The sequence below is a fragment of the Desmodus rotundus genome, chromosome 10, assembly GCF_022682495.2.
Source record: "Desmodus rotundus isolate HL8 chromosome 10, HLdesRot8A.1, whole genome shotgun sequence".
In the NCBI taxonomy this organism is placed as follows: domain Eukaryota; kingdom Metazoa; phylum Chordata; class Mammalia; order Chiroptera; family Phyllostomidae; genus Desmodus; species Desmodus rotundus.
The window spans coordinates 13,145,160-13,168,580 of NC_071396.1; the positions used below are offsets into that span (position 1 = coordinate 13,145,160).

Sequence of the window (23,421 nt, forward strand, 5' to 3'; positions counted from 1 at the left end):
CCCATTGCTGAGGTGGGTAAAATTTGCAGGGCAGGAAGCAGAAAGGAAGAAAGGAGAGAGCTGGAGGGAGGGGAGGAGGGGGAAGAGAGCGATGGAGAGGGAGGGAGAGGGAGGGAGAGGGAGGGAGAGGGAGGGAGAGGGAGGGAGAGAGAGGGAGGGAGAGGGAGAGAGAGGGAGGGAGAGGGAGGGAGAGGGAGGGAGAGGGAGGGAGAGGGAGAGAGAGAGAATGAATGCATCTGTGGGACTGGGGACAATTTGTGCTTAAGCAGACAGAGTGGAAAGCCCTGATGATACATGTGAGATTGGACAGAGTCCTCAGGAGGGGCCAATAATAATGATGATGACGATAATGATGATGATGATGATGATGATGTTAGACACCCCCTCCCCAATGGCTGGGCCAAATTAGCCCTAGATGTTCTATCCCTAGCAAAGCTTAAAATCAAGCCTCAAAAGGAAGCAAATAACTCTGAGAATTAGGAAATACTTCTACATAACCCATGGATCAAAAAAGTAATTATAATGAAAAATAGGAAAAATCTTTTAAACTAACGATAGAGAAATAAGCATCATTGTCAAAGCTTGAGCGGCGGATAACCTGCGGGGGTGGGAAAAGTAGGGTTACAATTGTAATACAAATAAATAATGCAATGATGATAATAACAATACAAGAACAAACTCTGTGTTTCACGCCCTCACAACTATAAACCCACTTTGGCCAGGCCGTGTATAGAATGAAGTGCCTGTGTTATGGAAAGGGAAGTGTGAAAACTGTTAAGCTAAGCCATGTTAAGTCGGGAGAAAAGGCATAGCAAAGTGATCCAAAGACAGCAGAAGGGCGGGTAAAGAGCAGAACTGAGTACTGTTCTGAGAAGGGAAAACGGGCTACTGTAAAGAACGCTAACGAAGCCCACAGTAGGAAGAGTCTGGTGCTGGCGCAGGGACAGAGAGACCAGAGACAGCCCTGGACTGGATTTGGACACATATTTGGACACCTGTTCTGTGGCCGAAGGAGCATGGCAGACCACTGGGGAACCCCATAAATGGTGCTAGGGGAAAATATTTACAATATAGTAGAATCAGGGTTTTTTATAAAGAACTTCTATGACTTGATTAACAGAAAGATAAGCAATGCTACAGAAAACAGGCGAAAGATACGAACAGGAAATAACTAACAAACGTGAGACACACTCAACCTTCCTAGTCATCAGGGAGATGCAAATTAAAATTACAATGATACACTGTACCATTTAATGTATCATTGTGCCATTGATACCTGGTGGCCAAACGTTTTACAAATCCGACAGACAAGTACTGACAACGTTGGGAAGAGTGGGAACTTGCATATGTTGCTCAAACATTATTAGGTATTACCACTCTAACTTGACCTAAGAGAACACATTACCTTACTACACAGCAGGATGTGAAAAGATAACCCACAGGAAAGGTCAGTTTTGACGGAGGTTAGAGGTAAAAGAGGTACGGGGGCTCCCACCAATGGTCCAACCAGGAGGAGGGGTGGACAGAGGCAGGCACTGGGTGTTCCTCAGCAGCACAAAAGCACAGGGTGCCCGCAGAGCGGGTGAGGGGTCCCTTGTTGGAAGAGATGCCAGCATTGAGTGGAAAGGTGGTCAGACTTGGCTTGCATATAATTTTGTCCCTTACCAGCTCCACTAGCAATGGTTAAGTCAAGGGCGACCACAGAGATTTCTGTCACCTGCTTCTGCATGCCCCAGGCTGCTGTGACTACGGACATTTGAGTCAACCTCCTCTGGCTGATTTCTGGTGCTGGTTCCACTGCCCAGCCCTGGGAGAGAGTATTGTACCACATATTGCTGGTCCGGAAAGAGATCAAAATACAAAATTTGAAGTAATTTCTCCTGAATGCATTGTTTTCACATCACTGTTAAGTTGAAAAATCACAGGTCAAACCACTGTAAACCGGGGACCATCTGTACTCAGAAAGTGGCTACTTTCTACTCTTTCCAGTTCCAAGACCTCATGAAATGGGCCCTGAAATGGGCCCTTGAACAGAGGACTTAATGCCAAAGGGAGATTCTGATTCCATCCACAAGGCTTTTAGAGGAATAATCACCTGGTTCTTTTCGTTTACAAATTACAGGCTCAGATGAATGACTTCGGTGAGGAAAAGACTTCTTTGCTCTTTGAAAGGTCAGATTGTATGATTTTTAAAGGTGGCTATTCTCCTTTTCCAAAGGAAAGTGTCCAGCAGGGGCCCAGATGGTTTTCATTATTCCCAGCATGAAATCAAGCAGGGAGATTTCCTCTTTCAGAATTTAATCGTCTGGGAGGCCGTGGTGGGGAGGGCTCTGGGCTAGGGATTCGTCCACTTCCGTAGAGTGGATGGAGGCTAAGTTAACCAGAAGTGAGAAGAGCCTGTGGGCCTTTTCCCTGGGCTTTAGCAAGAGAGACAGCCATCTCACTCACTGCAAAAAGTTAACCATGAGAGCTGAAGAAGCCCCACCCACCCCCAGCCCAGTGTCCCTCTTGGAACCACGGTACATGGGCTTCCAGGTGTAGCTCCAAATTTATGGCACTGTCAAAGGATGGACTGCCGTTCCCAAATCTGGGGACGTTAGTCAGAACAACAGCCTTTCCTTAGAGTTCCAGTGCACTCTGGGAACTAACTCCCTCACACTTAGACCCTCTCCAACCCATGCGAGATGAATGGCTACTGTAGAGAGGTAGTTTGAGTCACTAAACGTCTTAAATGAACTTCAAGACATATGTGTTTCTACCGGATTCTAGATATTTGGAGCATTGTGAGAGTAAATAAGAATCTACACAGTATCTTGTTTTTATTGTTATTTATTATTGCCCTAGAAAACATACTCACAGATGATGTACTATTTCATGCCTTGCACCCTAATTTGCCTAATTTATACATCACAGATGCTTGATAAATTGCCAAAATAACCTGGCAGAGCGAGTGTATTTTTGCTGTGTATTTGATTCAGGAAGTAGGGCTCTCACTTCAGTGCCTGGCCACGTCCTAAACAGCTCACACTGAGATGGGTGTGCGGCAAAAGGGCCACAACAAAAGCCCCAGAACTGTCAACAAAGAAGTAAGACCACCCCGCCCTACTAACAAACGTAGGCTTAAAACCATCCGAGATCAGCTTGGTCCAACATGGCGACTAATTTCGCCTTATGATAACCCCTAGCCTCATTATGTGTTCATTGTAATACATTAGCATGCTAAACAGGGCCCCTCCTGCCCTACTCCCCCCCCACGCACACATACACACACACACACACACACACACACGAAAGGAAATGGAAAAGCCCATATAAGGGCATAGGATGGCTGTTGATGCTCTTCTGAGAAATCTCCACCCCTTTCCCAGAAAGATTCTGAATATCCCTCCCCCTACTGAATGTCCTACCCTCCCCATTAAATGAACCTCAATAACGGAAGCCAATTCTGCTAAAAGGGGGCTGCTGCCCTGCCTGGGGAGTAGCCTTCTCTCTGCTCCCCTAACAAATTCACTTTCACTTTAAACTCTGTGCTGGCTCACATTTGAATTCTTTCCTGCGCAAAGCCGAGACCCCACAGTGGGCCCCACTCCCTAGGGTCCCTGGCCCCCCAGAACGCCTGCATCAGCTCTACCATAAAAGGCACACTTTGTACTAGTTGACAGTGGGGCTCTGATGGTTACAAAGGAAGTCTCATGGCCCAAGGGTGCCCTCTAGGAATGAGGCGGGCCACCAAAACGTTAAAGGCGGACATCTGATTCGTGTTTGCTCCTGAGGAAGTAGGGTCTGGAACAGGTTGACTTAATTCAAATCAGTGCCAACATAGTAAGGAACCTGAAGAAAAAGATCCTATCATTATCCGGATGAGCTCTCATTATAGGAGAGAAAGGACATAAATAATTAAAGTATAACATCACTGCCTACAATGAAAAACCTAGAGAATCGTTTAGGGGCTTAGAACAGGGAAATAACTTTCCTTGAGCGAAAAATTAGGAGGGAAGAAAGGATAACAGAGAAGGCTTCGAAGAGGAGATAATATTTGAAATAAGTCACAAAGAATAAGCTGGAAGGAATGCAAGGACTTTTAATATTAGAAAATCGATTAGTGTAATTTGCCGTATTATAGGATCAAAGGAGGAAGACCATGCGATCATCTCATTAGATACAGAAATGGGTTGGACAAAATTCAGCAATCGATTTTGTAAAATTTCTTATAAATCAATCAGCAGAAGAATAAATACTCTGTGATATCTTCCTACAATGGAAAATCATACATCAATGAAAATTAATAAACTATAGCTACTCACATCAATATGGATGTCAAAAATGAAAGACTGATTTAAAGAAGCAAGTTATAGAAAGGCCAGGAAAAGAGTAGGATTCCATTCACCTAAAGGCCCAAAACACACAAAACTAGACAATATATTTTAGGGGCACAAATTCAGGTGGCAAAACTGTAAGGAAGCAAGGGGACTGTAAACCCAAAGCCAGCATGTGGTCCCCTTGGGGACAGGCCGGAGGGCACTGCAGCCATGCAGGGGCCTGTCTGCAAAGGCACTGGAATGTGCCAGTCGCTTAGTGGGGTGGCGGGCACACCAGTATTCGATCGGGTACCTGCGGGCTGGGCAGATGTGTTTCTAAATCTGCATATGTGGCATATTTCCTAATTAAAACGTGTAAGAGAAACAGGCAGAAACTCACTACGTGGAGGAAATCCAGGGCAGGACCGGAGGAGAGCGTGTTCTTGGTAACCGCTCACTGAAGGGACGAACAAGATCGCCGTACTGAGAACAGGTCACAGCCTGTTCAAAGCCGTGGGGGTGTGAGAGGGCGGGAGGGAATCAGGAGACTGGCCATAGTTGGGTCTGGCCTAAGTTCTGCAGAGCTTCATGGGCCATACAAGGGTTTGAACTCTATCCTGTAGCCAACAACACGCCCCGGAAGGGGTTAAAGAAAGGGGTGGCAGCAGATTGGCATTTTAAAAGGGCATTCAGGCAGCCCTGGCCAGCGTGTGAGCCTGAAATCTTCTGGGCTTCACCCAAAAGAAACCTCAAAAGCAAACAAACAAACAAAAAGAAGGGGCCATGGCACTTTCCCTCAGGGGAGGGAAGAGTTCAGTGAACTTTGTTGGGAAAACCACATGAAAATACTCCCAGTACAAACGACAGTGGCAGGGAGGCCTCGGTGGGGGCTTCGTGCTGAGGGCCGGCAGAGTCCCCGGGGCACCTGAGCCTGGGTGAGAACTTCAAAGGGAAGAACCGACCCGGTGCCTTAAGGACAAGGACATTCAAGGCTCGGAAAAACTGTCACACCAGGGCACAAAACCGGGACGTGCATGCTTCCAACCGGAGCCTGCAACACCCACTCCTTTCACTGAAACCTAGAATCTCCCAAAAAGGTTGACTAATTTCACTGGTAGGATGAGAAGGAGCAATAAGGACAAACGAGAATAAATAGTGCTTGTTGGGGTTGCTGCCCCAAAGGAGTGACTATTGTAAAATCTCTTTGAGCCCACTGTTCTTCAAAGTAGTGACACATCACACTCTAACCACCCCTGTTTCTCCAGGCCTCTGTTACATTAAAGTAAAACTCGGCTCTGCTTTAAAGAGTTACTAGGTACATTAGATGACTTAGCACAACTTAACTGCTGCATGAATATAACAATTTGAAAACTGTTCAATTACACATGAAATGAATTATCACCTCATTTGCATGGACAAAAGAAATCTATTAATGCTCAATTGAGCCCGAGCCAGTTGTGAAACAGGTGAGAATTCATGGCTGGATACCCTGACGGAGGCTCTATTAATGCTCCAGACAGTTTTTAAATGAATTAAGCCCCAACTCATTTGTATGCCCCATCCCTTCAAATGCATAACTGTGTCTAAATTAAGCTATTCTTGAGTAATCCCGTAACCCGGTGGGGGCCCAAGGGCACCCCGGGCTCCCTGCGCACTGGCCCTGGACTCACCCAAAGCCCTCCCCATTTGCCTGTTTTCTTCGGGTAGTAGCATGACTTGCGATATGATGATTAGTTATCGTTAAAGATAACAATTAGCCATGGACTGGGAGGCTTGCATTTTGCTCGGTAGTTTACTGTGATTTGCATCAGGCAGTGTCTGCATGATTCCAGCAAAGAACAGAACAGTGGTGAGTGGCTCAGGTGGTTGCAGAATGGACTACGGGGAACTTCGGAGAACACAGGCAAGTGAGAATGGATGAAGAGTGGGAGCAGATGAGGAGGGGGCCTCAGGGTCACCACCCCTGCCCCACAGGCCATCACTACAGTCTTTCTGGCTCCATCGACCTTCCTGGAACCCGCCCTTCCACCAGGGCGGTTAAGCACTGGTGCTGACCTGTTCTCCGGTATCACACCCGTCTCCCCACCGGACTGCACACTCTCCCGGGGTGGAGATGTCTGTTACTCTGTGTTTTCTCCCCAGTGTCTTGAGCCTGTGGTCGGGGCCCGATCAATATTTTTGGATGAATGCGTGCATGAGTAACAAAATTGAGGAAAGAACTTATAGACGTTCTGTTGTGAATAATTTCTCAAATTATTCCCTGTGTGTGTTTGGCATCCTCTGTCAGACTAAAACAAAATCAGTTGCTTAAACTCCTCAGCCAGGTCTGCGGGCTGATCAGGGAACCACGCGGAGCCCAGTGAATACTGGAGTTAAAGTTTTTATGCGTCGCTGGGGACCTGAAGCATAAGGTGAAATTTATATCATCAAGGTGAGCCTTGAAGATCTCTCTGGAAGAAAGCCCTCCTCTCACCAAATCTAACACAGGCAAGTTTTAGTTCAGTGTTGGAACCCATCCCTGTCCCTGGCTGAGCACTGGGAGTAGCTGGTTTGTATTTCAAGGCCAAATTATATGAAAAATTCATCTCCTTAAACACCTGAATTGAGAGCTAGTCGATGGGGCGCACATAGAGCTGAGGGCACAGCAGTGCCTGACGCCCTCCTGGGCTGACTCCCAGGCCCCAGGACAGCGTCACTGAGGGAAGTCCTGGGTGGGGTCACTCACCTCCCCAGGAATCTGTTACTTCTCTGCCTGGACAGGGACCTTGGGGCTGGAGTCTCATAAACTGAATGTCTGTGCATTAGGGCCCACACATTCTTCTTGTCAACTGCGTGAGGCTTCCACTTTCACAAAAGGTAACTATCAGCCACTTGGCCCAAGAGAAGCAAGCCTTGAAAGTCGAGGAACAGATGGAAAGATAAGATAGTGCCAGATCAGTCTGGGTTATAACATTTTGCAACACAGTAAAACTGTTGTATTTTTGTCTTTGAGGCACGTTGCATTGCAGGGCCGACCACACACACATTGTCTCCACGGTCCCTCTCCTGTCCCTGACTTAGCTGGGGTGCAGGGGTCGCAGCAGGATGGCAAGAGGACCCACGTCTCCCTGGTCTCAGCTCAGTTTAGCTCCTCCATGCCAGGTTGCGGTCATCCCTGTCAGGAGCCACAGATTCTTGACGGCACACACTTCTTTGGCAGCCCAGCCTGAGGAAACGTCCCAAATTCCAGCTGATAGAGGGACTATCTTCTCTGCCACTTGTGGAATCCCCCCAGCTCCCATTGTTAGCCAGCTGTTTGAGGAAGCTCCTTATCCCACCCTCTGACAGCCTTGTCATTCCCACCTCCCGCCTCTCCCTTCCTTAACGCTCTTGCACTCGGCCCAAGTTCCAGACACAGACAGGGTGATGACCTCTCCCTCTTCTGACAGAGATCTGCTCGCTCAGAAATGCCTCTGCCTACCTACTAGAAACCTCCTCACAGGGCGGGGAGGGCGATAAGCCCATCTTATCAGGAGCTGTGCCCAGCTGTCCTGAGTGGGAAATGGTCCCCCTTCTCACGCTGGAGGCCGCCCAGCAAAGGGGGGGGGGTTGTCCAGGGGCCCCGCAGCCCAGGAGAGCCAATAGCACCCTGCCCTTCTTCCTACTAATGGGGGGGGAGGGGGGCGTGAAACATCTCCATGGACTTTCAGGATCTAACACAAGAAAGATTACGGAAATAAGGAAAGAAAAAAAAAGACTTGTGAAAGAGGCTGAGCTTTGCTGAGAGCGTCCGCCAGTGGTGCCCAGAATGTGAGCTTCAGCCTGCTGGGTCCCACTGAGAGCCAGTGAGTGGGGGGTGGGGGGGACCCAGGCCCTGTTTTCCCCCTGCTGCCCGGGCCCTGCATACAGGTTCTGAGCAAGGGGAGACTCTCACTTGAACATTCTTACTCGGTATTCCTGACTCGGCCCTGCTAAGTGGCTGAGGTCCTGAACAGGAGATTGCTTTTCCTTCTTTCTCTTCCCCATTTCCCTTCCTTTGTTGCCGCAGCATCCAGCATGCAGTCATCCCAGCGAAGGTGAGACGCAGAGACAGACCCTGAATGGCCGTGCAGCCACAGCGGCCGCCCCTCGGGCCTGCGCTCCCACTTACAGCCAACCACGCACATTTAAGTTGTGCGGAACCCTTGGAGCCCTTGTCTTGCCTTGCTTGTTAGGCCAGTGAGCACCCACTGAGCCCTGCAGCCTTCCCAACACCCTGCCAGCAAGTGCGGGTCCACTGGTGGGCAGCCGAGAGCTCCGTCCCCCACCAGCTACACACCTGGGACAAGTGCCCCACCCCCTTGTCTCAGTGTCCCCATCTGTATCACGGTGTGAGCGGAACAGTGTCATTAATGAGGTCAAACGTCCGTAAAGAACTTGGAGCAGCTCCTGTTTCAGGTAAGAGAACAATGACCGTGAGCAGTTATCACGTGCCCGTTGTCAAACAGCCCTGTTGGGAGCTCAGTCCCCACCGGGAGAACTGCGGGAACAATGCTGAAAACCCACAGAGTACGTGCTGGGAACGATTTTTCTCCTTCTCCCTCTGACCCAGCGAGCCTATACACCGGGAATCTGTCTCCCTTGGGAAAGAACAAGAAAAACATCCCTGTTCCACTTTCTGCCCTGGCGGGGCTGGTAATGTGATCCTGGGCACCGAGAGCCCAGTGCTGGCTGTCCGTCTGTCCGTCTGTCTCCCTGCAGGTCACACACACTCCTCCCCTTGGGTCACGTGGCTCTCTGGATAAGTGAGTGCTCTGCTGACCCACACTGCCCACTCCTGAGTCCTGGGGTCCACGTCTGTAGAGGGACAGGGGAGCACCCCTATCTCCTCTACTAGGATTAAGCAGATAGGGGGTCCTATGTCCTAATCAGACTCCCATATTTACTTGCCAACTGGTTCAGAGTCTGGAGAGAAGACAGTCTGATGAGTAATTATAGTAATAAAGGAAGAAAACCTCTTGAAAAGCCAACGAGAAGACAAGAAGTCTCCCGATTCTGCCCCTGTCCTCACACCGGCGAGCCTCGGGAGACAAAGAAAAAGGTACACTGTGGCTTTGCTGTCGAGAAGTGATGAGGGGCTGGGAGCCCGACAGCGTGCTGCAGGTCAGTGATGCACAATGAGGCGCAGAAAGAGGTTCTTGAGAACAACAAGGGGATGTGAGGAGTTGGCGGGCCCAGCCCGAGGTGGAAGGACCAGTGCTTGTGCCCCAGCTGGCTCCCAGGCGGCCGCACTTCCCCCGGCGTGGCCTGCGTGGTTCTGTGGTAAACCCGGCAGATGTCATTTACTAGTCGCTCATTTACTGCCTCAACTCTTCAGAAAATAATACCAACCTCTGGAATTTTCCACAATTCAATATGAAGATACCACTGGCCAGTGAAGAGAATGGAGGTCGGAGGGAAGAATAAGAGCAGGCAAGAATGCTAAAACCTCCCTCAATGGGGACGTCTACGTCCCAAGAATGTCCTAAACTCACTTCCTCTGCCTCCTTACAGCCACGAAAATGTATAAAGATGAGTATTTTTGAAGCAGCAATACTAAGAGCGATCATTGCCACGGTTGCTTGGCAACCTGAGACTTTGGGTATTTTATTTCTAAACAGGGAATGCTATAAACTGGAATCCGGAGTTTGTGCAAATAGTTCTAAATTGATGCTCTCCCTGTAAATCAGGAGATAATACCGCATTAATGTACATTTAAAGGCTGCTAAATACACCTGTGTGCACGTGTGTCTCACATCACAGGCACACGGACACACTCTCACAACAGGGTTTCTCTCCATCACATGCTGTCATAAGTAAATCTGGAGCATTGGTATTCATTTGCATTTTCCCTGCAAAATATCTGTTTGATTCCACATTAAGCAGAAATAATATGCAGTCAGGTCCAGAGGAATAAACCTTTCATCTCCTCTGTGAGCCAGGGGGACAGAATATTATAGCTAGTGCCCACCATTAGCTCTGCTCTCCAGCTGCCCAGACCTTGGGTAGGTTTCCAGGGCTGAGAAAGCAGAGACGGCCCCAACACCTAAATGGCTCGCAGGAGAAACGCCCTTTCAGAGCAAGGACAAGGAGCCCTTCAGAGACGCAAGTTCCGCAAGAGCCTTCTGCATTTGAGACCTGCTGCTGTGGGTGCCACCGGCAGATTCAAGTGCTACGCACGCTCCTAGTTATTAACATTCTTACAAAAACACCTCTATTTAAAAAATGTCATTCCTCCGGCGCTGGTCTGGTGGCTCTGTTGGTTGGAGCATTGTCCCATACACCAAAACATTGCGGGTTCGATGCCCAGTTGGGGTGTGGACAGGAGGCAACCGATTGATGCCTCTCTCTCTTTAACCTCCACCCTTCCTCTCTCTCTAAAAATCAGTAAAATATATTCTCGGGTAAGAATTAAAAAAAAATGTTATTCCTCCACAAGTCACGGACTAGAGTTTGCATTTCTGGTGCTGCTTGTTGGTTGGAATGAACTGCTGAGCTCTGCCACTGCTATGGCCTTGGTGCCTGACTCCTCACCAGGGCCTGAGGAGGAGAAGCGCTCCTGTCCCAGACCCCGAGGACCGGTGTCCTTGTCAGGTTTGGGACAGCGGCTTCTGGAAGGGGCCCCTGCAGTCCTGTTTGCTTGCCTTCTAAAGCCCTTGGCAACAGGCTGCCTCTGTTACTCCTCCTTCTCCCAGGAGACTTACCACAGAGAGACGGGGACCACCATGAAGCCGGTGACTGATCCCAACAAACGAGGATCATGTCTTGGTCTCAACCCCAGACCCAACCATAAAAGAGGCCTCGGGCCTCACTTGTGCCATGGGATGGGGATGCACAGCCTGTTTCAAGTGGCTTGGGCAGAGCAACAGACAACACGAGAGGGTCACAGAGGGATTTTCCACGATCCCTTGTTAAGTGCGAGCCAAGACATTGTTTAGAAACAGTATGATCATTTGACATATTAAGGTAATTATTCCTCCAAATGGAGTAACACTTATAAATGAAGGTGAATATTTCCAGGCTTGAAGTCTTGCTGTGGGTATCCTTCCCATGGGCTTGTCCCCCTCGCAAGACGACATCTCAAAGGGACCAAATTCTACTTTGAGGGAATTGGGTGGTGATGAAATTGTCCAAGTTTCTGAGAGCGCAGTCCCGTGGACCAGCTGGGACATAAGAGCACTCAGCCACAGCCAGCTTCACACTGACAGATCCTGCGGTGGCCCCTCTGGGGACCAAATGCTGTAAGACTAGCTTTGGGGATGGGAATGCATTTTAATGCCTCTGCTTAATTTTTCATTCTTTTTAAAAAGATTTTATTTTTAGAGAGGGGAAGGGAGGGAAAGAGAGAGGGAAAGAAACATCAATGTGTGGTTGCCTGTCGCATGCCCCCTACTGGGGACCTAGCCCACAACCCAGGCATGTGCCCTGACTGGGAATCAAACCGGTGACCCTTCAGTTCACAGGCCGGCACTCAATCCATTGAGTGCTTAATTTTTCCTACCTATAAAATGGGGTGACTCCTATTACCTTGCTGCCCAAGAAATGGCGAGGAACAGCAAGTGGCTATAATGATGGAGGGAAATTTGGAAATGCGCTGTCAAAACACTCAGGACTGCAACTGGTTTCCCTGGGCAAGAAGTCCCCCCAAATCAAGAGTCATTTGTGCAGCCTGTCAGTGCAGGACAGAGTAGAAGGCTGGACCCCTTGGTGCTCTCCTTGCCGCCTCGCATGCTTTTCGGAAGGGTCTCGCCATCTGGGGTTGATTCAGCGACTTTGGATTGGCCAGCAAGCCTGTGCGGTGCGGTGGCTGAGCCTGGGGACCCCTAAGCACCTGCACCTGTCATCTACAAAGGCAATATCATTTTCGGAGTCCAAACCATCCAGGGCACACCTAGGGTGCCGTGGGAGCGCCTGCGATGGCTAATGACCCCAAGCTCGCCTTCCGCCTCGCTCACACGACAAACAGTCTGGCCCAACGACGGAGAGGAAGGAGGAGGAGCTGCATTCCCTCTGTGCGTATTCCGGTTAACTTCCCGGAAGCAGACACCAGTGCTGCAGGCCCCAAGCCCGGGGCTGTCTAGGGTGACAACCGGGAGGTTGCAGTGTTGTGTGTGTGTAGTGGAGTTTGTTTTCAGCTCTTCCCCCGCCAGTGAGCAGGAGCAACAGGGAACCGCAAGGGCAGGAAACTCCCCCTTTTAAGGAACTTGGAGCAAAGACAAGGCTTGCCACCCCTGAAAGGTGTTTAGTATGCTAACAAAACGCTGCATAATGTGGCTTCAGAGCCGCCCCGCTGTGCCGAAGGCCCCGTGCTGCGCGGAGCAGAGACAGCTAATACATTTCGGAGCTTGATGAGGTCGGGAGTGGGTTGGCAGCCAGGGCTCAGTACGGCTGAGGTCTCTGAGGCTGCCTAGAGTGATGCGGTTTGATCCCGCCACCAGCCGGCTGGGTTATTTGAGTAAATCTTTGCCCTGACTTCCTGCACGTCGAAAGGGGGTAGTTTCCAGTTGATTAATTGCTCCGCAGGCACCAGGTGTGGAATACATGCTGCGGCCGAGAATCGGAGCCACTATTACAGCTCGGGTCTTTCAAAGCTCACACTCAATGATGGACGTTCAGGACTGGGAGAGACAGGCACAAGGGCACTGGCCAGCGAGGGCTTTGAGGAGGAAGAGCTGGCTGCATGGCCAGGCCACCATGTTCTCTGGCGCCAAGCAACAAGAGGCCCTGCAGGACCTCCAGGAGGGTCCTGACAGCTGGGGAGAGCTGTGTGTCAGTGTCTTGCTCGGGCACCGCATTCATGCCAAGGCTGTGCCGACTTCAGACATGGGAACACTTCAATCACCCCTCCCTGGGAGCCAGAGGCGAAGAAGGGAACTAACTCCCGGAACAGAGGCAGACAGGCATCTGCAGAGAATGGTGGGTGGAGGTTTCACATTCTGTCCGCCCTCCCAAGGGGCAGGTGGCCGCTGGTCCTTATGGCTAGCTGATGTTAAACATGTTTAATTTAACGGAAGACCTTGAACGAGTAATGACAACAAGTCTGAATGTTTCCCTACATGTTTATACTAAAACCCAACTCTCACCAAAAGGAAGTTACTTATCTAAAGCAAAAGTAATGTCATATGCTTCCATACAAAATGCATCAGTTCAACTATTTTTTGAAATCATAAAAGCATGCCGCTCTACAGAAACAATAGGAGAGAGAAATAAGTAAAATACTGAATCTGTGACCTCTTATGGGGCATTGTGAGTTTTACACAAATCATTATCTTTTGCGTTACCACACGAAGAGACATGTTTCTGTTTTTATGGAAGGGAGACCAACCACAGTAGTTCTTTCCCTTTTTCCTAAGGTCTCCAGCCCTGACAGTACCAATCTAGACCTTTCTTTTTCCTCCCTCTCTCTTCCTTCCTTCCTCCCTTCCTTCCCTTCTTGTAACTAGAAATTGAGCTAACTCAACTGCAGAAATAATACTGGATGAAACTTCATAAACCTTCAACTTGAATATTTTTCTCATAGAAAAGGCCTGGGAAAACCCTTTCTGGATTTACCCAACTAGGGTTCCAAATCTCAAGCGCTGAGAAAGCTAGGGTTGTAATTGCCATCTGCGCTCCTAACGCCAGTCCCGCCCTGGTCCTCCCGGCGGAGAATAAATCAGTCAGGGCAGAGGAAAAGGAAAACGCAAGGACTTGTCCCGAATCTCCGCCACGGTAGAAGAAACAGCCTGACTTACCTTTTTTGTCCTCTACAACAGTAACTCATATTTTTAGGATTTTACAGATTATAGAAATGATTCCGTGTATATTCGCTTAATCCTTGTAGCAACTCCGTAAGGCAGCTGTTGTTTCCGTTTAAATAGATGAGGCTACGCTCAACTAGCTTATTCTCATTACAGTGTTCTAAGTTTTACAAAAACTTCCCCACACATTACGTCATTCCGAGCCTTGCACCCCTGTGGTGTTGCGAAGATGCATAGTTCCAGCCCTCGGTGTGTGGTGAGTGAAGGTTTGGAAAGAGGAGAAGAATCCGGACCGTGGAAAAACATTTGCACAGGACAGGGGTGGTAATTCCCTAAACTTTATAGGCTCTCCTAAGTAGCATTTAAAATTTTTTTACTGTTCTCATTCAATGACATGTTCATTGATTTTTAGAGAGACGGAGAGAGAGAGACACATTGATGGGAAAGAGAAACAGCAATTGGTTGCCTCCTGTACACGCCTCGACCAGAGATCAGACCTGCAACCTAGGCGTGTACCCTGACCGGGAATTGAACTGGTGACTTTCCATACACAGAACAACACTTCAGCCAACTGAGCCGCACTGGCCAGAGCTCCTAAGTAGTATTTTTAGATAAAATACAGAAATCCCATATATCTCACCCAATATTTACTGTTTATCTGAAATTGAAACTGAACTGGACATCCTGTCATTTTAGTGGTTAAATCTGGCAGCCCTAGGCCTAAGGGACAGGAAAGCCAACCTTCTGCCCCTTGCTCTCATCACTAAGACGCAGATACATCTATACAATGGGTACAGTAATCCACCAATGGCAACTGAGACTGAAGACCCCACCTGAGGTGACTTCCTGTTTCCTCTGACTTGAACACACTTGAGGTCTAGGGTAGGTTCAGATATTTCCACAGCTTTTGAATTTGGAGGATCACGCATTACACAACTGTTAGCGAAGGCTGGTTTCTGGCACTGACCTCCCCGTGTTGTCCAGACCGACCCTCTGCATCACCGCTGTCCCCAGATGTCGCGGGACCTGGAGTCCCACGCCCAGCCCTGGCACCATTCCTACGCCACCCCACTCTTGGTGCAGAAGGGTGAGTCACTTACTTGTAGGGGATGTGCTTGCTGCCGTTGACGAGGGCCAGGATGACGTTGCCCAGGGCGGACAGCGAGAGGCACAGCCCGGGGCCTCCTTCCCGGTTCTTGCTAAGGGCTTTCACGCAACTGCCAAGGTCAATGAGGTGTAGGCGGCTGCGGCCTCCGGACACTGCCACGAGGAGGAGACAAGAGGAGAGAGGAGGGGTTAGGTCCTGGCAAACACGCGTCTGTTCGTCATGTAGCTCCTTGGGAAATCCAAGGGGGCGAAAAGGAAAAGAGAAACCAAACGGTTGAAGTTCATGATCTAGCAGAGAACCCTGACCAAATCATGCTGGAGGCACACATACCGCGGTCTCTTAAATTCTGTCTGGCACACGTCGCTGCCCTTCTGTATGCACTGATTCACCTTATAAACAAACGAACAATTCCTGTAGGTTGAATTGGATGAGGTTCCAAAGAAGGTACATGCCTAATAAAAGGAGAACAAGGCGTGTGCCTGCGTGTCCTTTGGGGAGAAGAATTCTGAAACTGATCGAGTTAAAACCTGAAGGACGCGTGAGTGATCATCTGCGTTGGCCGCTCATCATGCAGACCCTGACCTACAGCTCAGGGATCAGGTGGGTAACCCAAGGTAGGATCAGGATGAAGTACGGCCGGGTGCAGAGACAGGAAACACTCCGAGTATTTGCTGAGTATTTGCCACGCGCCAGGGGCCGCCCAGACGTCAGTCTCACCCACTTCCCACACTCAAACCATAAGCTGGATGCTGTCGTCCTTGCTTTACAGATGAGAAAATAGAAGTTTGGAAAAGTTAAGAAACTCATCAAAGAGCACTTCAGCTTTAGAGACCTAGATGCAGGGACAGGGACCAGACAGATCTTCTTACGGGAATCAGCCGAACCAGCAACAACGCAAACGTCCATCAGCCCGCGATGGACAGGCAAACAGTGGACACCCCCCTAGGCCGTGGACTATGCCTCAAAAATATACAGAAATGGACTGCTGATCTGGGCAACAAAATGGCTGAATCTCAAATAATCACACTAAGTGAAGAAACCACACACAAGAGTGACGACTACGTATTCGATCCCATTCGTGTGGGGCCATGGGAAATGCGCACTGACGTACAGGGCAGAAGCCATTCAGTGCTTGCCCAGGGGGCGGGGCGAGAAAAGGGGGGAGCGGGAGGGAGAGATTTCAAAGCTCCCAAGGAGCGTCTGGGGGTGACGGCTCGGGTCACTGCCTTGATTGTGGAGATGGTTTGTGGGTGTACATATATCACAAGACTTACCAAATTATACACTTTAAATATGTGAAGATTATCTTATCTCCCGTAGAGCTCATTACATCTGTTTTTAATGAAAGGCCCCTTGCCCACAACCAGGCGGGCAGTGGGAAAGCCAGGTTGAGGCCTTCAGGGCCTGTGCTCTCCACCCCACGCCATGCAACCCCAGTCAGTTCCCGAGGCGGCAGGAGTAGCCAGACAGTCTTTTTGTCCCGGGGCCCCTCTCCCGGGGCAGCATGGCCCTCAGCATGGCAGCCCGGCTCCTAAACATCTCCCTGTCCTCCCATGGCTCCCCAGGCAGCAGCTCCCTCCTGCTCCCAGGCCTCTGGGCCCCTACCTTTCCAGGTGGCTCAGCTCACACCACCCCATGTGGCCCTCCCTCCCCCTATTCTGCAGGGTAGGAACCCAGCGACAGAGGATACTGAAGCTTCCCTAGGTCGTTGTGGACGCTGGGTCATTTGGGACAAGGCGGGGAAGCGGTGGGTGGAGAAGGCTGACGCAGGGGCGGGGTGTGGGTGTCTGGGTCCTGGTGGAGGTGCAGGGGCGTGCCGGCAGCCTCTGGGCATTCACACGTACCTACAGGCAGGGCCACGGGACAACGCTGACTTGGGAGCACACCAGGGTCCATGCTGTGGGATGAGAACATCAGGGAGCCACTGTCCTAACCCTGACCTTGTCTCTACCCCAGCACAGCTGCAGTTTCCACCTCTAACACTCCGGGATCAAAGGGTGGGAGTGTTCCCAGCAAGCACAGCATCCCCACTCAGGCTCTCCGGTTACTCGGGAACCTCCACGGCAAAGGACTTTTCACACCCAGGACGGGACATTTTGTTTACCTTCCACCACCCGCAGTGAAAAATCCTCCAAGGAGAAGATATAACATGCTACCTCCCTTTTATCCCATTTCCTGTCATGCAAGATCAGGTCATGATAGCGCGCTAGAGAAATAGTTATTTTTAAAGCAAAATATCATCTCTTTTGCAACTTAATTATACAGACGGGAGAAACTCAGATATTCCACGTGCACCGCAGATTAAAGGGCAACGTCGGACCAATTTGGACTTTCCGACCATGTGATGTAATGGAATAAAACGCGTAATGTGATGCACACGTAGTAAAACAGAACACAGAGAACAAAGGCACAGTTTAGGCTGTGCTGAAGAATAATAGTACAGAATACCTGTAATTATACCTGCATGACTCAAAATGAGAGTCACATTTAGACAATGGGGATGCGACTCCGCTCTATACCCACTGGAGCTTCAGTTGTCACGGAATTCTGAGTTCCACACGCGGTGTTTAATCAGGAAGGCGGCAAGGTCAGCGGGCAAGGCCAAGAGCTATTATCAGGAACTTATGTTACTGGAGGTTGGAGAGGAAGTAGTTCTGCAATCAATGAACGAGATAGGTGCTAATTAACAGCCGTTAAGAAGCGGGCTCCTTAGGGCTCCTTATCGACTTCAGATTTCTGAAGCCACCGCTGCGGGGTTACAGGAACAGAACTCAGTCTGCCTTGAGATATCCTGTCTTTACGTTCCAGTATGTACGTTTGAAGTCTAGACTCTGCCCACACCAAATTACTCACATCGCTTTACTCTCCCCCCAGGAAGCCACATACTAATTCCGCCCCACTCCTGAGCTATCCTGCCCAGGTATTTGCTGAGTATCTGGTGGGGCCAGGAAGTGCTAATTTCTCCCAACATCACTCAGTTCCTACAACAATCCTGTAATGCGAGAATCAGCTCCATTTTACAGAGAGGAGGGTGAGGTTCGCAGATGTGGAATAAACCACCTGATATCTCGTAGAAGGTGAGTACTGCTGGACATCACGTGAAAGCCCAGAGCTACGTGTAAAGCAGGCAGCTCTTTGAACTCACCTTCCCACAACTCAGTGGCTCCCCAACTTTGCCGCCCATGAGATTCACCTTGGAATCTTCATAGATAATGTGGACGCCCAGCGCCCACACCCACCTTTTCTAATTTGGCCAGTGTGCAATGTGACAGGGTCACTGGGAGTCATTGAAACGCCAAGTGCTTTGTCACCTGGCCAGGTTAACGATGCTCTCCATGGTGACCACGGCACGCTGGTGGCCAGCGCGGGCTGTCCCCAGGTGAGTCCATGTACTTCTGTCCCCCATCATGAGGTACAGATAGCAGCCGGGTTTCTCCCTAAATCTAATTATGCCTCTTTCACTTGGGATTTTAGGTAAAAACAACACTGTGTAAACCACTAGCATGGCACAGTGGAAAGACAGTTCATGTTTCTAAACTAAATCCAATGCTTTGGAAAGATATGATAAAAGTGAGTTATTTTTCTTTTAAAAAAAGATGCTAAAAATAGGTGTGAATGAGAAATTATAGAGTGGAAACAATTTTAAGAATCCAGAAAAAGTCTATACCCAGTTGGCTACACAAATGTATTTTAAGTCCCTGAATCGGTTAGAAGAAATTTAAAGCAAAAACCAGATTTTAATACAAATGTGGTTTATGAAAGTCAGAACCTTAATTTGAAAAATCATCTCAAAGAGAGAGTCACGTGCTGTGTCAGAAGACTGATGAGTAAACACACATTTGTATGTTGTAAGTTGAAATCACATGTTTACCACATACATGCATCATTTCATAGGATTTCCCTTTTCTTTACTAACTTGCTCGGTTAACTGACCGTCTTCTACTGTGTTGCAGGAAAAGGCATCTCTGAACTTCCCATCTGCTCATAAGAAAGGTGATTGGACGGTCCTTCCCTTTCTGAAGCAGAGCTGCACTAGATGGGGGAGAAATTCATTCACAGTTTACAGTATAGCATACGTTCCGTCTGATTCAGCAGGAGGACTGAGCACTGATTCACAAATGGGCCTACGGAGGCCTCGGGGAACTTGTAGCCTAATGAGACCGAGACAAGCCCACAAATGACTGAAACACAAGGTGAGATAAGGCAATGGCTTACCATCCCCCACACTTTATGGGCCCTAGAGGAGAAAGATGGAGGAAGCAGTTCACGGGGAAAGTGAGGTACAGACAGTGTTTTTACTGTTAATACCATTGTCCCTTCCCTCCCTTCCGAAAGGAGGTGGCCCGACCTTGGTGGTGGGAGAGATTAAAGACAAAAGTATGAAAAGACGATGGGTGGGGTCCCAGTTTGCAAGGTCCCAAAAGAGGCGAGGGGTCAGGACGACAAGGAAGTCCAGGGGATGGGAGGAAGCAGACTTACAGGAAAGGAGGAGGGGACCGAGGCACAGGGACAAGATTCTGAGGCTAAGAGGAGGGCAGCTGAGGTGACACACCAGATGAACTCTGTCTCCTCTATAAACGGGAAGCTGGTTACCTGCTGAGAGTGGTACAGGCGGACGTGAGGCTTGAGAACTGCCGTCCCAATGGAGGGGATGGGCAGAGCAAGTGGGACTACTGCGGGGCTACATTGAACTTAAAAATTATATTACGGAAGTCTAAAAATGTAACACTGTCATTTCATTATCAGCCAAGGAGGAGACAAGAGCCCTGTTGCAAGCCCCTAAGTGTGGGAGCCCTTCCTGCACAGACTTTGCTGTGGCGGGCACAGAGGCCTGGCTCCGCCTCCGCCTCCGCCTCCCTCAGGAGCCACATTCTTGGCTACATCTTATCCCACATCTACCACCCAAATTGTGGGGTTCCACAGTCCTACGGACCACACAGCCCTGGACAGGGCACGAGCCGAGTCACGCCATCCCAGGACACATAAAGGGCAGATGGTTGTCGACAGAAAACTGAGGTGAAGGAAATCGTCTGATCAGACTTGTGCACAGGCTCTAGTCCACGGTCACAGGCAGCCTGCCCACACTTGGCCCGTAGGCTTCCCCGAGAGGCAACAAAGTGAATGAATGAATCAGAGATACAGTGTCATTCTTGGCCCTGGACAACAGTCTCATGCGAGCTTCGATAACTCATGCAAGTGATGCTTTTAAAAACCATCTTCATCAACAAGACTTGAAACTTCTGTATCGCGAACGTATCACCCCGAAGCCCCGCTAGTCCCGTCTTGCTTTAGACTCCCAGAGCAGCTCCTGATCAGAAGGACTTTGGGGTCCCTTTGCTAGCGCTGGCATCCTGAGGGGTTCCTCAGCCTTGAAAGACGTTCCTGAGCAAAGATGGGAGCCTCCGTATAGGGTGAAGAATTGGCCCCACTAATGTCCCCAAAACTTTGTAAACTGGGGAAGTGTTTCAAGCTTAACCTAGTGCTATCTGCAAAACCATGATACATCAACACAGAATTTTCTTTTCTATCTTGACTGGACATGTTTACTACAGTTTTGTCTGTCTGCCTCAGTGTGGCTCTGTGTGCGTGCGTGTGTATATGTAAAACACACGTGTGTATAAGTTTCAGGTGCCCGCATACACGGATGTTTACTTAGTGCCCCAGAGGCCTCTTTGTATCCATCATCTGCACTTCTAATGGCCAGTTAACAGCACCGCTCTGCTCTCTGCTTCCCTGCAGGGTGGCTAATTAATAAACTTTCCCTTAATTGAGTTCTGGCTGCCAAGTCCACAGGGGTTATTCCTTACATATAAGTAAACACAATTTCCATTTTAAACAACACTCCAAATCTCCTCATTACGTTTTAAGCAGATACAAGTGCACAGAAATCAAGCCAGCCGTGGGCTGGGGGGGCCATGTGCCTTCTGGCCTGATTCCCTTCCCCGCAAGGAGCCAGGTGCGGTGGCAGGCAGGTGACATCTCCAGAGCCCAGGGTGTGGGGGCAGTGAGGGGGGAGCCCCACCCCTCACACCCACCTGGCCTCCCGCCCTTCCTCATCCTCATCTGTACATGCATTAGAAAGCTCCCAAAGCAGCTTTGAAAACGCCATTTATAGTACTTGCCTTTTCCCTTTCACCTAAATTTGTTATTTAAAAGCAATTTGCTTCCACAGTTTATAAATACGAAGAAGATGAGTTTTAAGTTAAATATTTAATAAGCGCCCAGGACTGGTTACCTGCTGACTCGGGGTAGATTAGCCTACACTTTTGTGGAAGCCAAGTTTTAAGTTCTTACAGTAGTTGCAGTAATTTTATTAACTGCTTCATTGTTTTCAAGAGCCCTCCCTATTTCCAGATTGCACACGGAGAGAACCAGGGAGTGAAAAGTGGGACGTCGGAAACAGGGCTGCTCTGGGCCTGGTTTGCAATCTCCCGGGAGGAGGCGGGTACCTCCCCTCCTGAGTTTTCCACTCAACACCATTTGGCTCAAGAGTCAGGCCTTGTGTGAGTCACCCTTTGCCAAAAGTACAAGAACTCACTGCAGGCTGTGATTATTTTTATTATTACTATTGACAGCTTAAAAGAATAAAATTAACATTTTTCAGACTCCCACATTCATGCAAGGAAAACACAGCCCAGAAAAAAACAAAACAAAACAAAACATTTGAGGACAGGATTTAAAGCCAGCTCTCAGATGGTTAGGAGAAATGTGGATAAAACTCTGTTCCTCATTTCAAAGGTCTGGATCCTCTCATCCCCACCCTAACCCCTCGTTTCCTTCTTTAAGAAAGTTATTCTAAGCGGAAATGCTGTCCACATTGTGAGCCCTTCCTTGAGAATCCATCTCCCTCGAAAGATTCCCATTCCAAGTGCTTTGCTCACCCAGTCAGCCCCTTCTCACCATTGCGGGTTGCCACGGGAGATTGACCTGCTGGTCTGTGTCCCTGAGCGCCCAGGGCGTGCAAGTGAGGGCCAGTGCAGGTGGCCCAGCTGGCGGTCAGAGCCGTGAAGGCTAGCCCCAGGGCATGGGACTCTAGACCAGGGGAGATTTCAGTCCTGGGGGTGGGGGGCAAATCTTTGTGCCCAGTCAAAACCAAAGGAGTAGGCAGCACACAAAGTAAGTGACAGCGAGGACATGCGACCACATGCGTGATGCTAAATGAAAGATCCAGACACACAAGGCCACCCACGGACCACATGATTCCGTCCACATGACATTCTGGGTTAAGGCAAAACTACAGGGACAAAAATCAGATGGGTGGCTGTCAGGGGCGGAGAAGGGGACTGACCACAGGGGACCAGAGGGCACTGTACGTGGTGTGGCTTAGTTCTCTGTCTTGATAGTGGTGGATACACAACTGTACAGATTCCCCAAAGCTCATCTAATGACACATAAAAAGGATAAATTTCACTGCATGTAAATTATGCCTCATTAAACCTGAATTAAAGCAACAACTATGGAGTAGCAACAATGGCAGCAGTCTGGGTCCACAGAGGCATTGAGGTGGGGGAAGGGAAGAACTTCTGCTTGGGCACAACAGATACCTTTAAAGCTATCTCCAGAACACCAGCTTTCAAGACTCTGGGCAACAGGGAGACTTGGGAGGAGCTGGGGAGCCCATCCCCAGATTCCAGCGGGATGTCTTAATTCCAAGCTCCACCTCCAATCAGGTTAGTTGCCTGCCTCTGTGTTAGGCAGCTTCACAATTTCCAGCCACCAAAGTTAGTCTCCTCACTCAGGGATTTTGGGTTTTGTTTTTGTTTGTTTGTTTATTTGTTTTGGCATGGGCTTTCTTGAGACAAATTGTTCAGAAAGTGTGGGGGCCAGCTGCCTGTGTTTTAAAAGCCCTTGCAGAGATGGAAGCTGAGAGACGGTGGAAGCCGCTTCCTGGCCAGCCCAGCCTGTGAGGTCGGAGAAAACCCAATGAGGTCAACAGACCACTTTACCCGCGGTCCAAGACCCCAACTGAGACACTCAGCTGAGGGCTGGCACCCAGGTGCTGAGTGTAGACAGATGCTTCTCACCCGTCAGAGCCTGGAGCCCGCACCCTGGTCTGTGTGGTCTGACGTAGCCATGGGGGACCTGTGTAACCAGAGCCGGACTCTGGCAGTGCGGCCATCACAGGGACTGGGGCTGGCTGACTGCAGAGAAACATCACTGATGGCCGCTTCCCGAGGGGGGAGGCAGCCAGAGTGTGGTTGGTTACTCAGACGTCGGATCTACAGGTGACTTGAAAAGCACAAGTTGGCCTCTCTGGGGTCCATACAGTAGACACAAG

General features: G+C 49.5%; 1 protein-coding gene across 3 annotated transcripts in view; it reads right to left on the reverse strand.

Annotated features, from left to right (window-relative positions):
* KIF26B (kinesin family member 26B) overlaps positions 1-23,421 on the reverse strand; it is a 397,293-nt gene that overhangs the window by 31,022 nt on the left and 342,850 nt on the right. For all 3 annotated transcript variants that reach the window (XM_053912426.1, XM_053912425.1, XM_045184416.2), the window contains one exon: positions 15,136-15,295. In XM_053912426.1, coding sequence (XP_053768401.1) covers positions 15,136-15,295 — 160 coding nt within the window. The remainder of the gene's footprint in view (positions 1-15,135; positions 15,296-23,421) is intronic.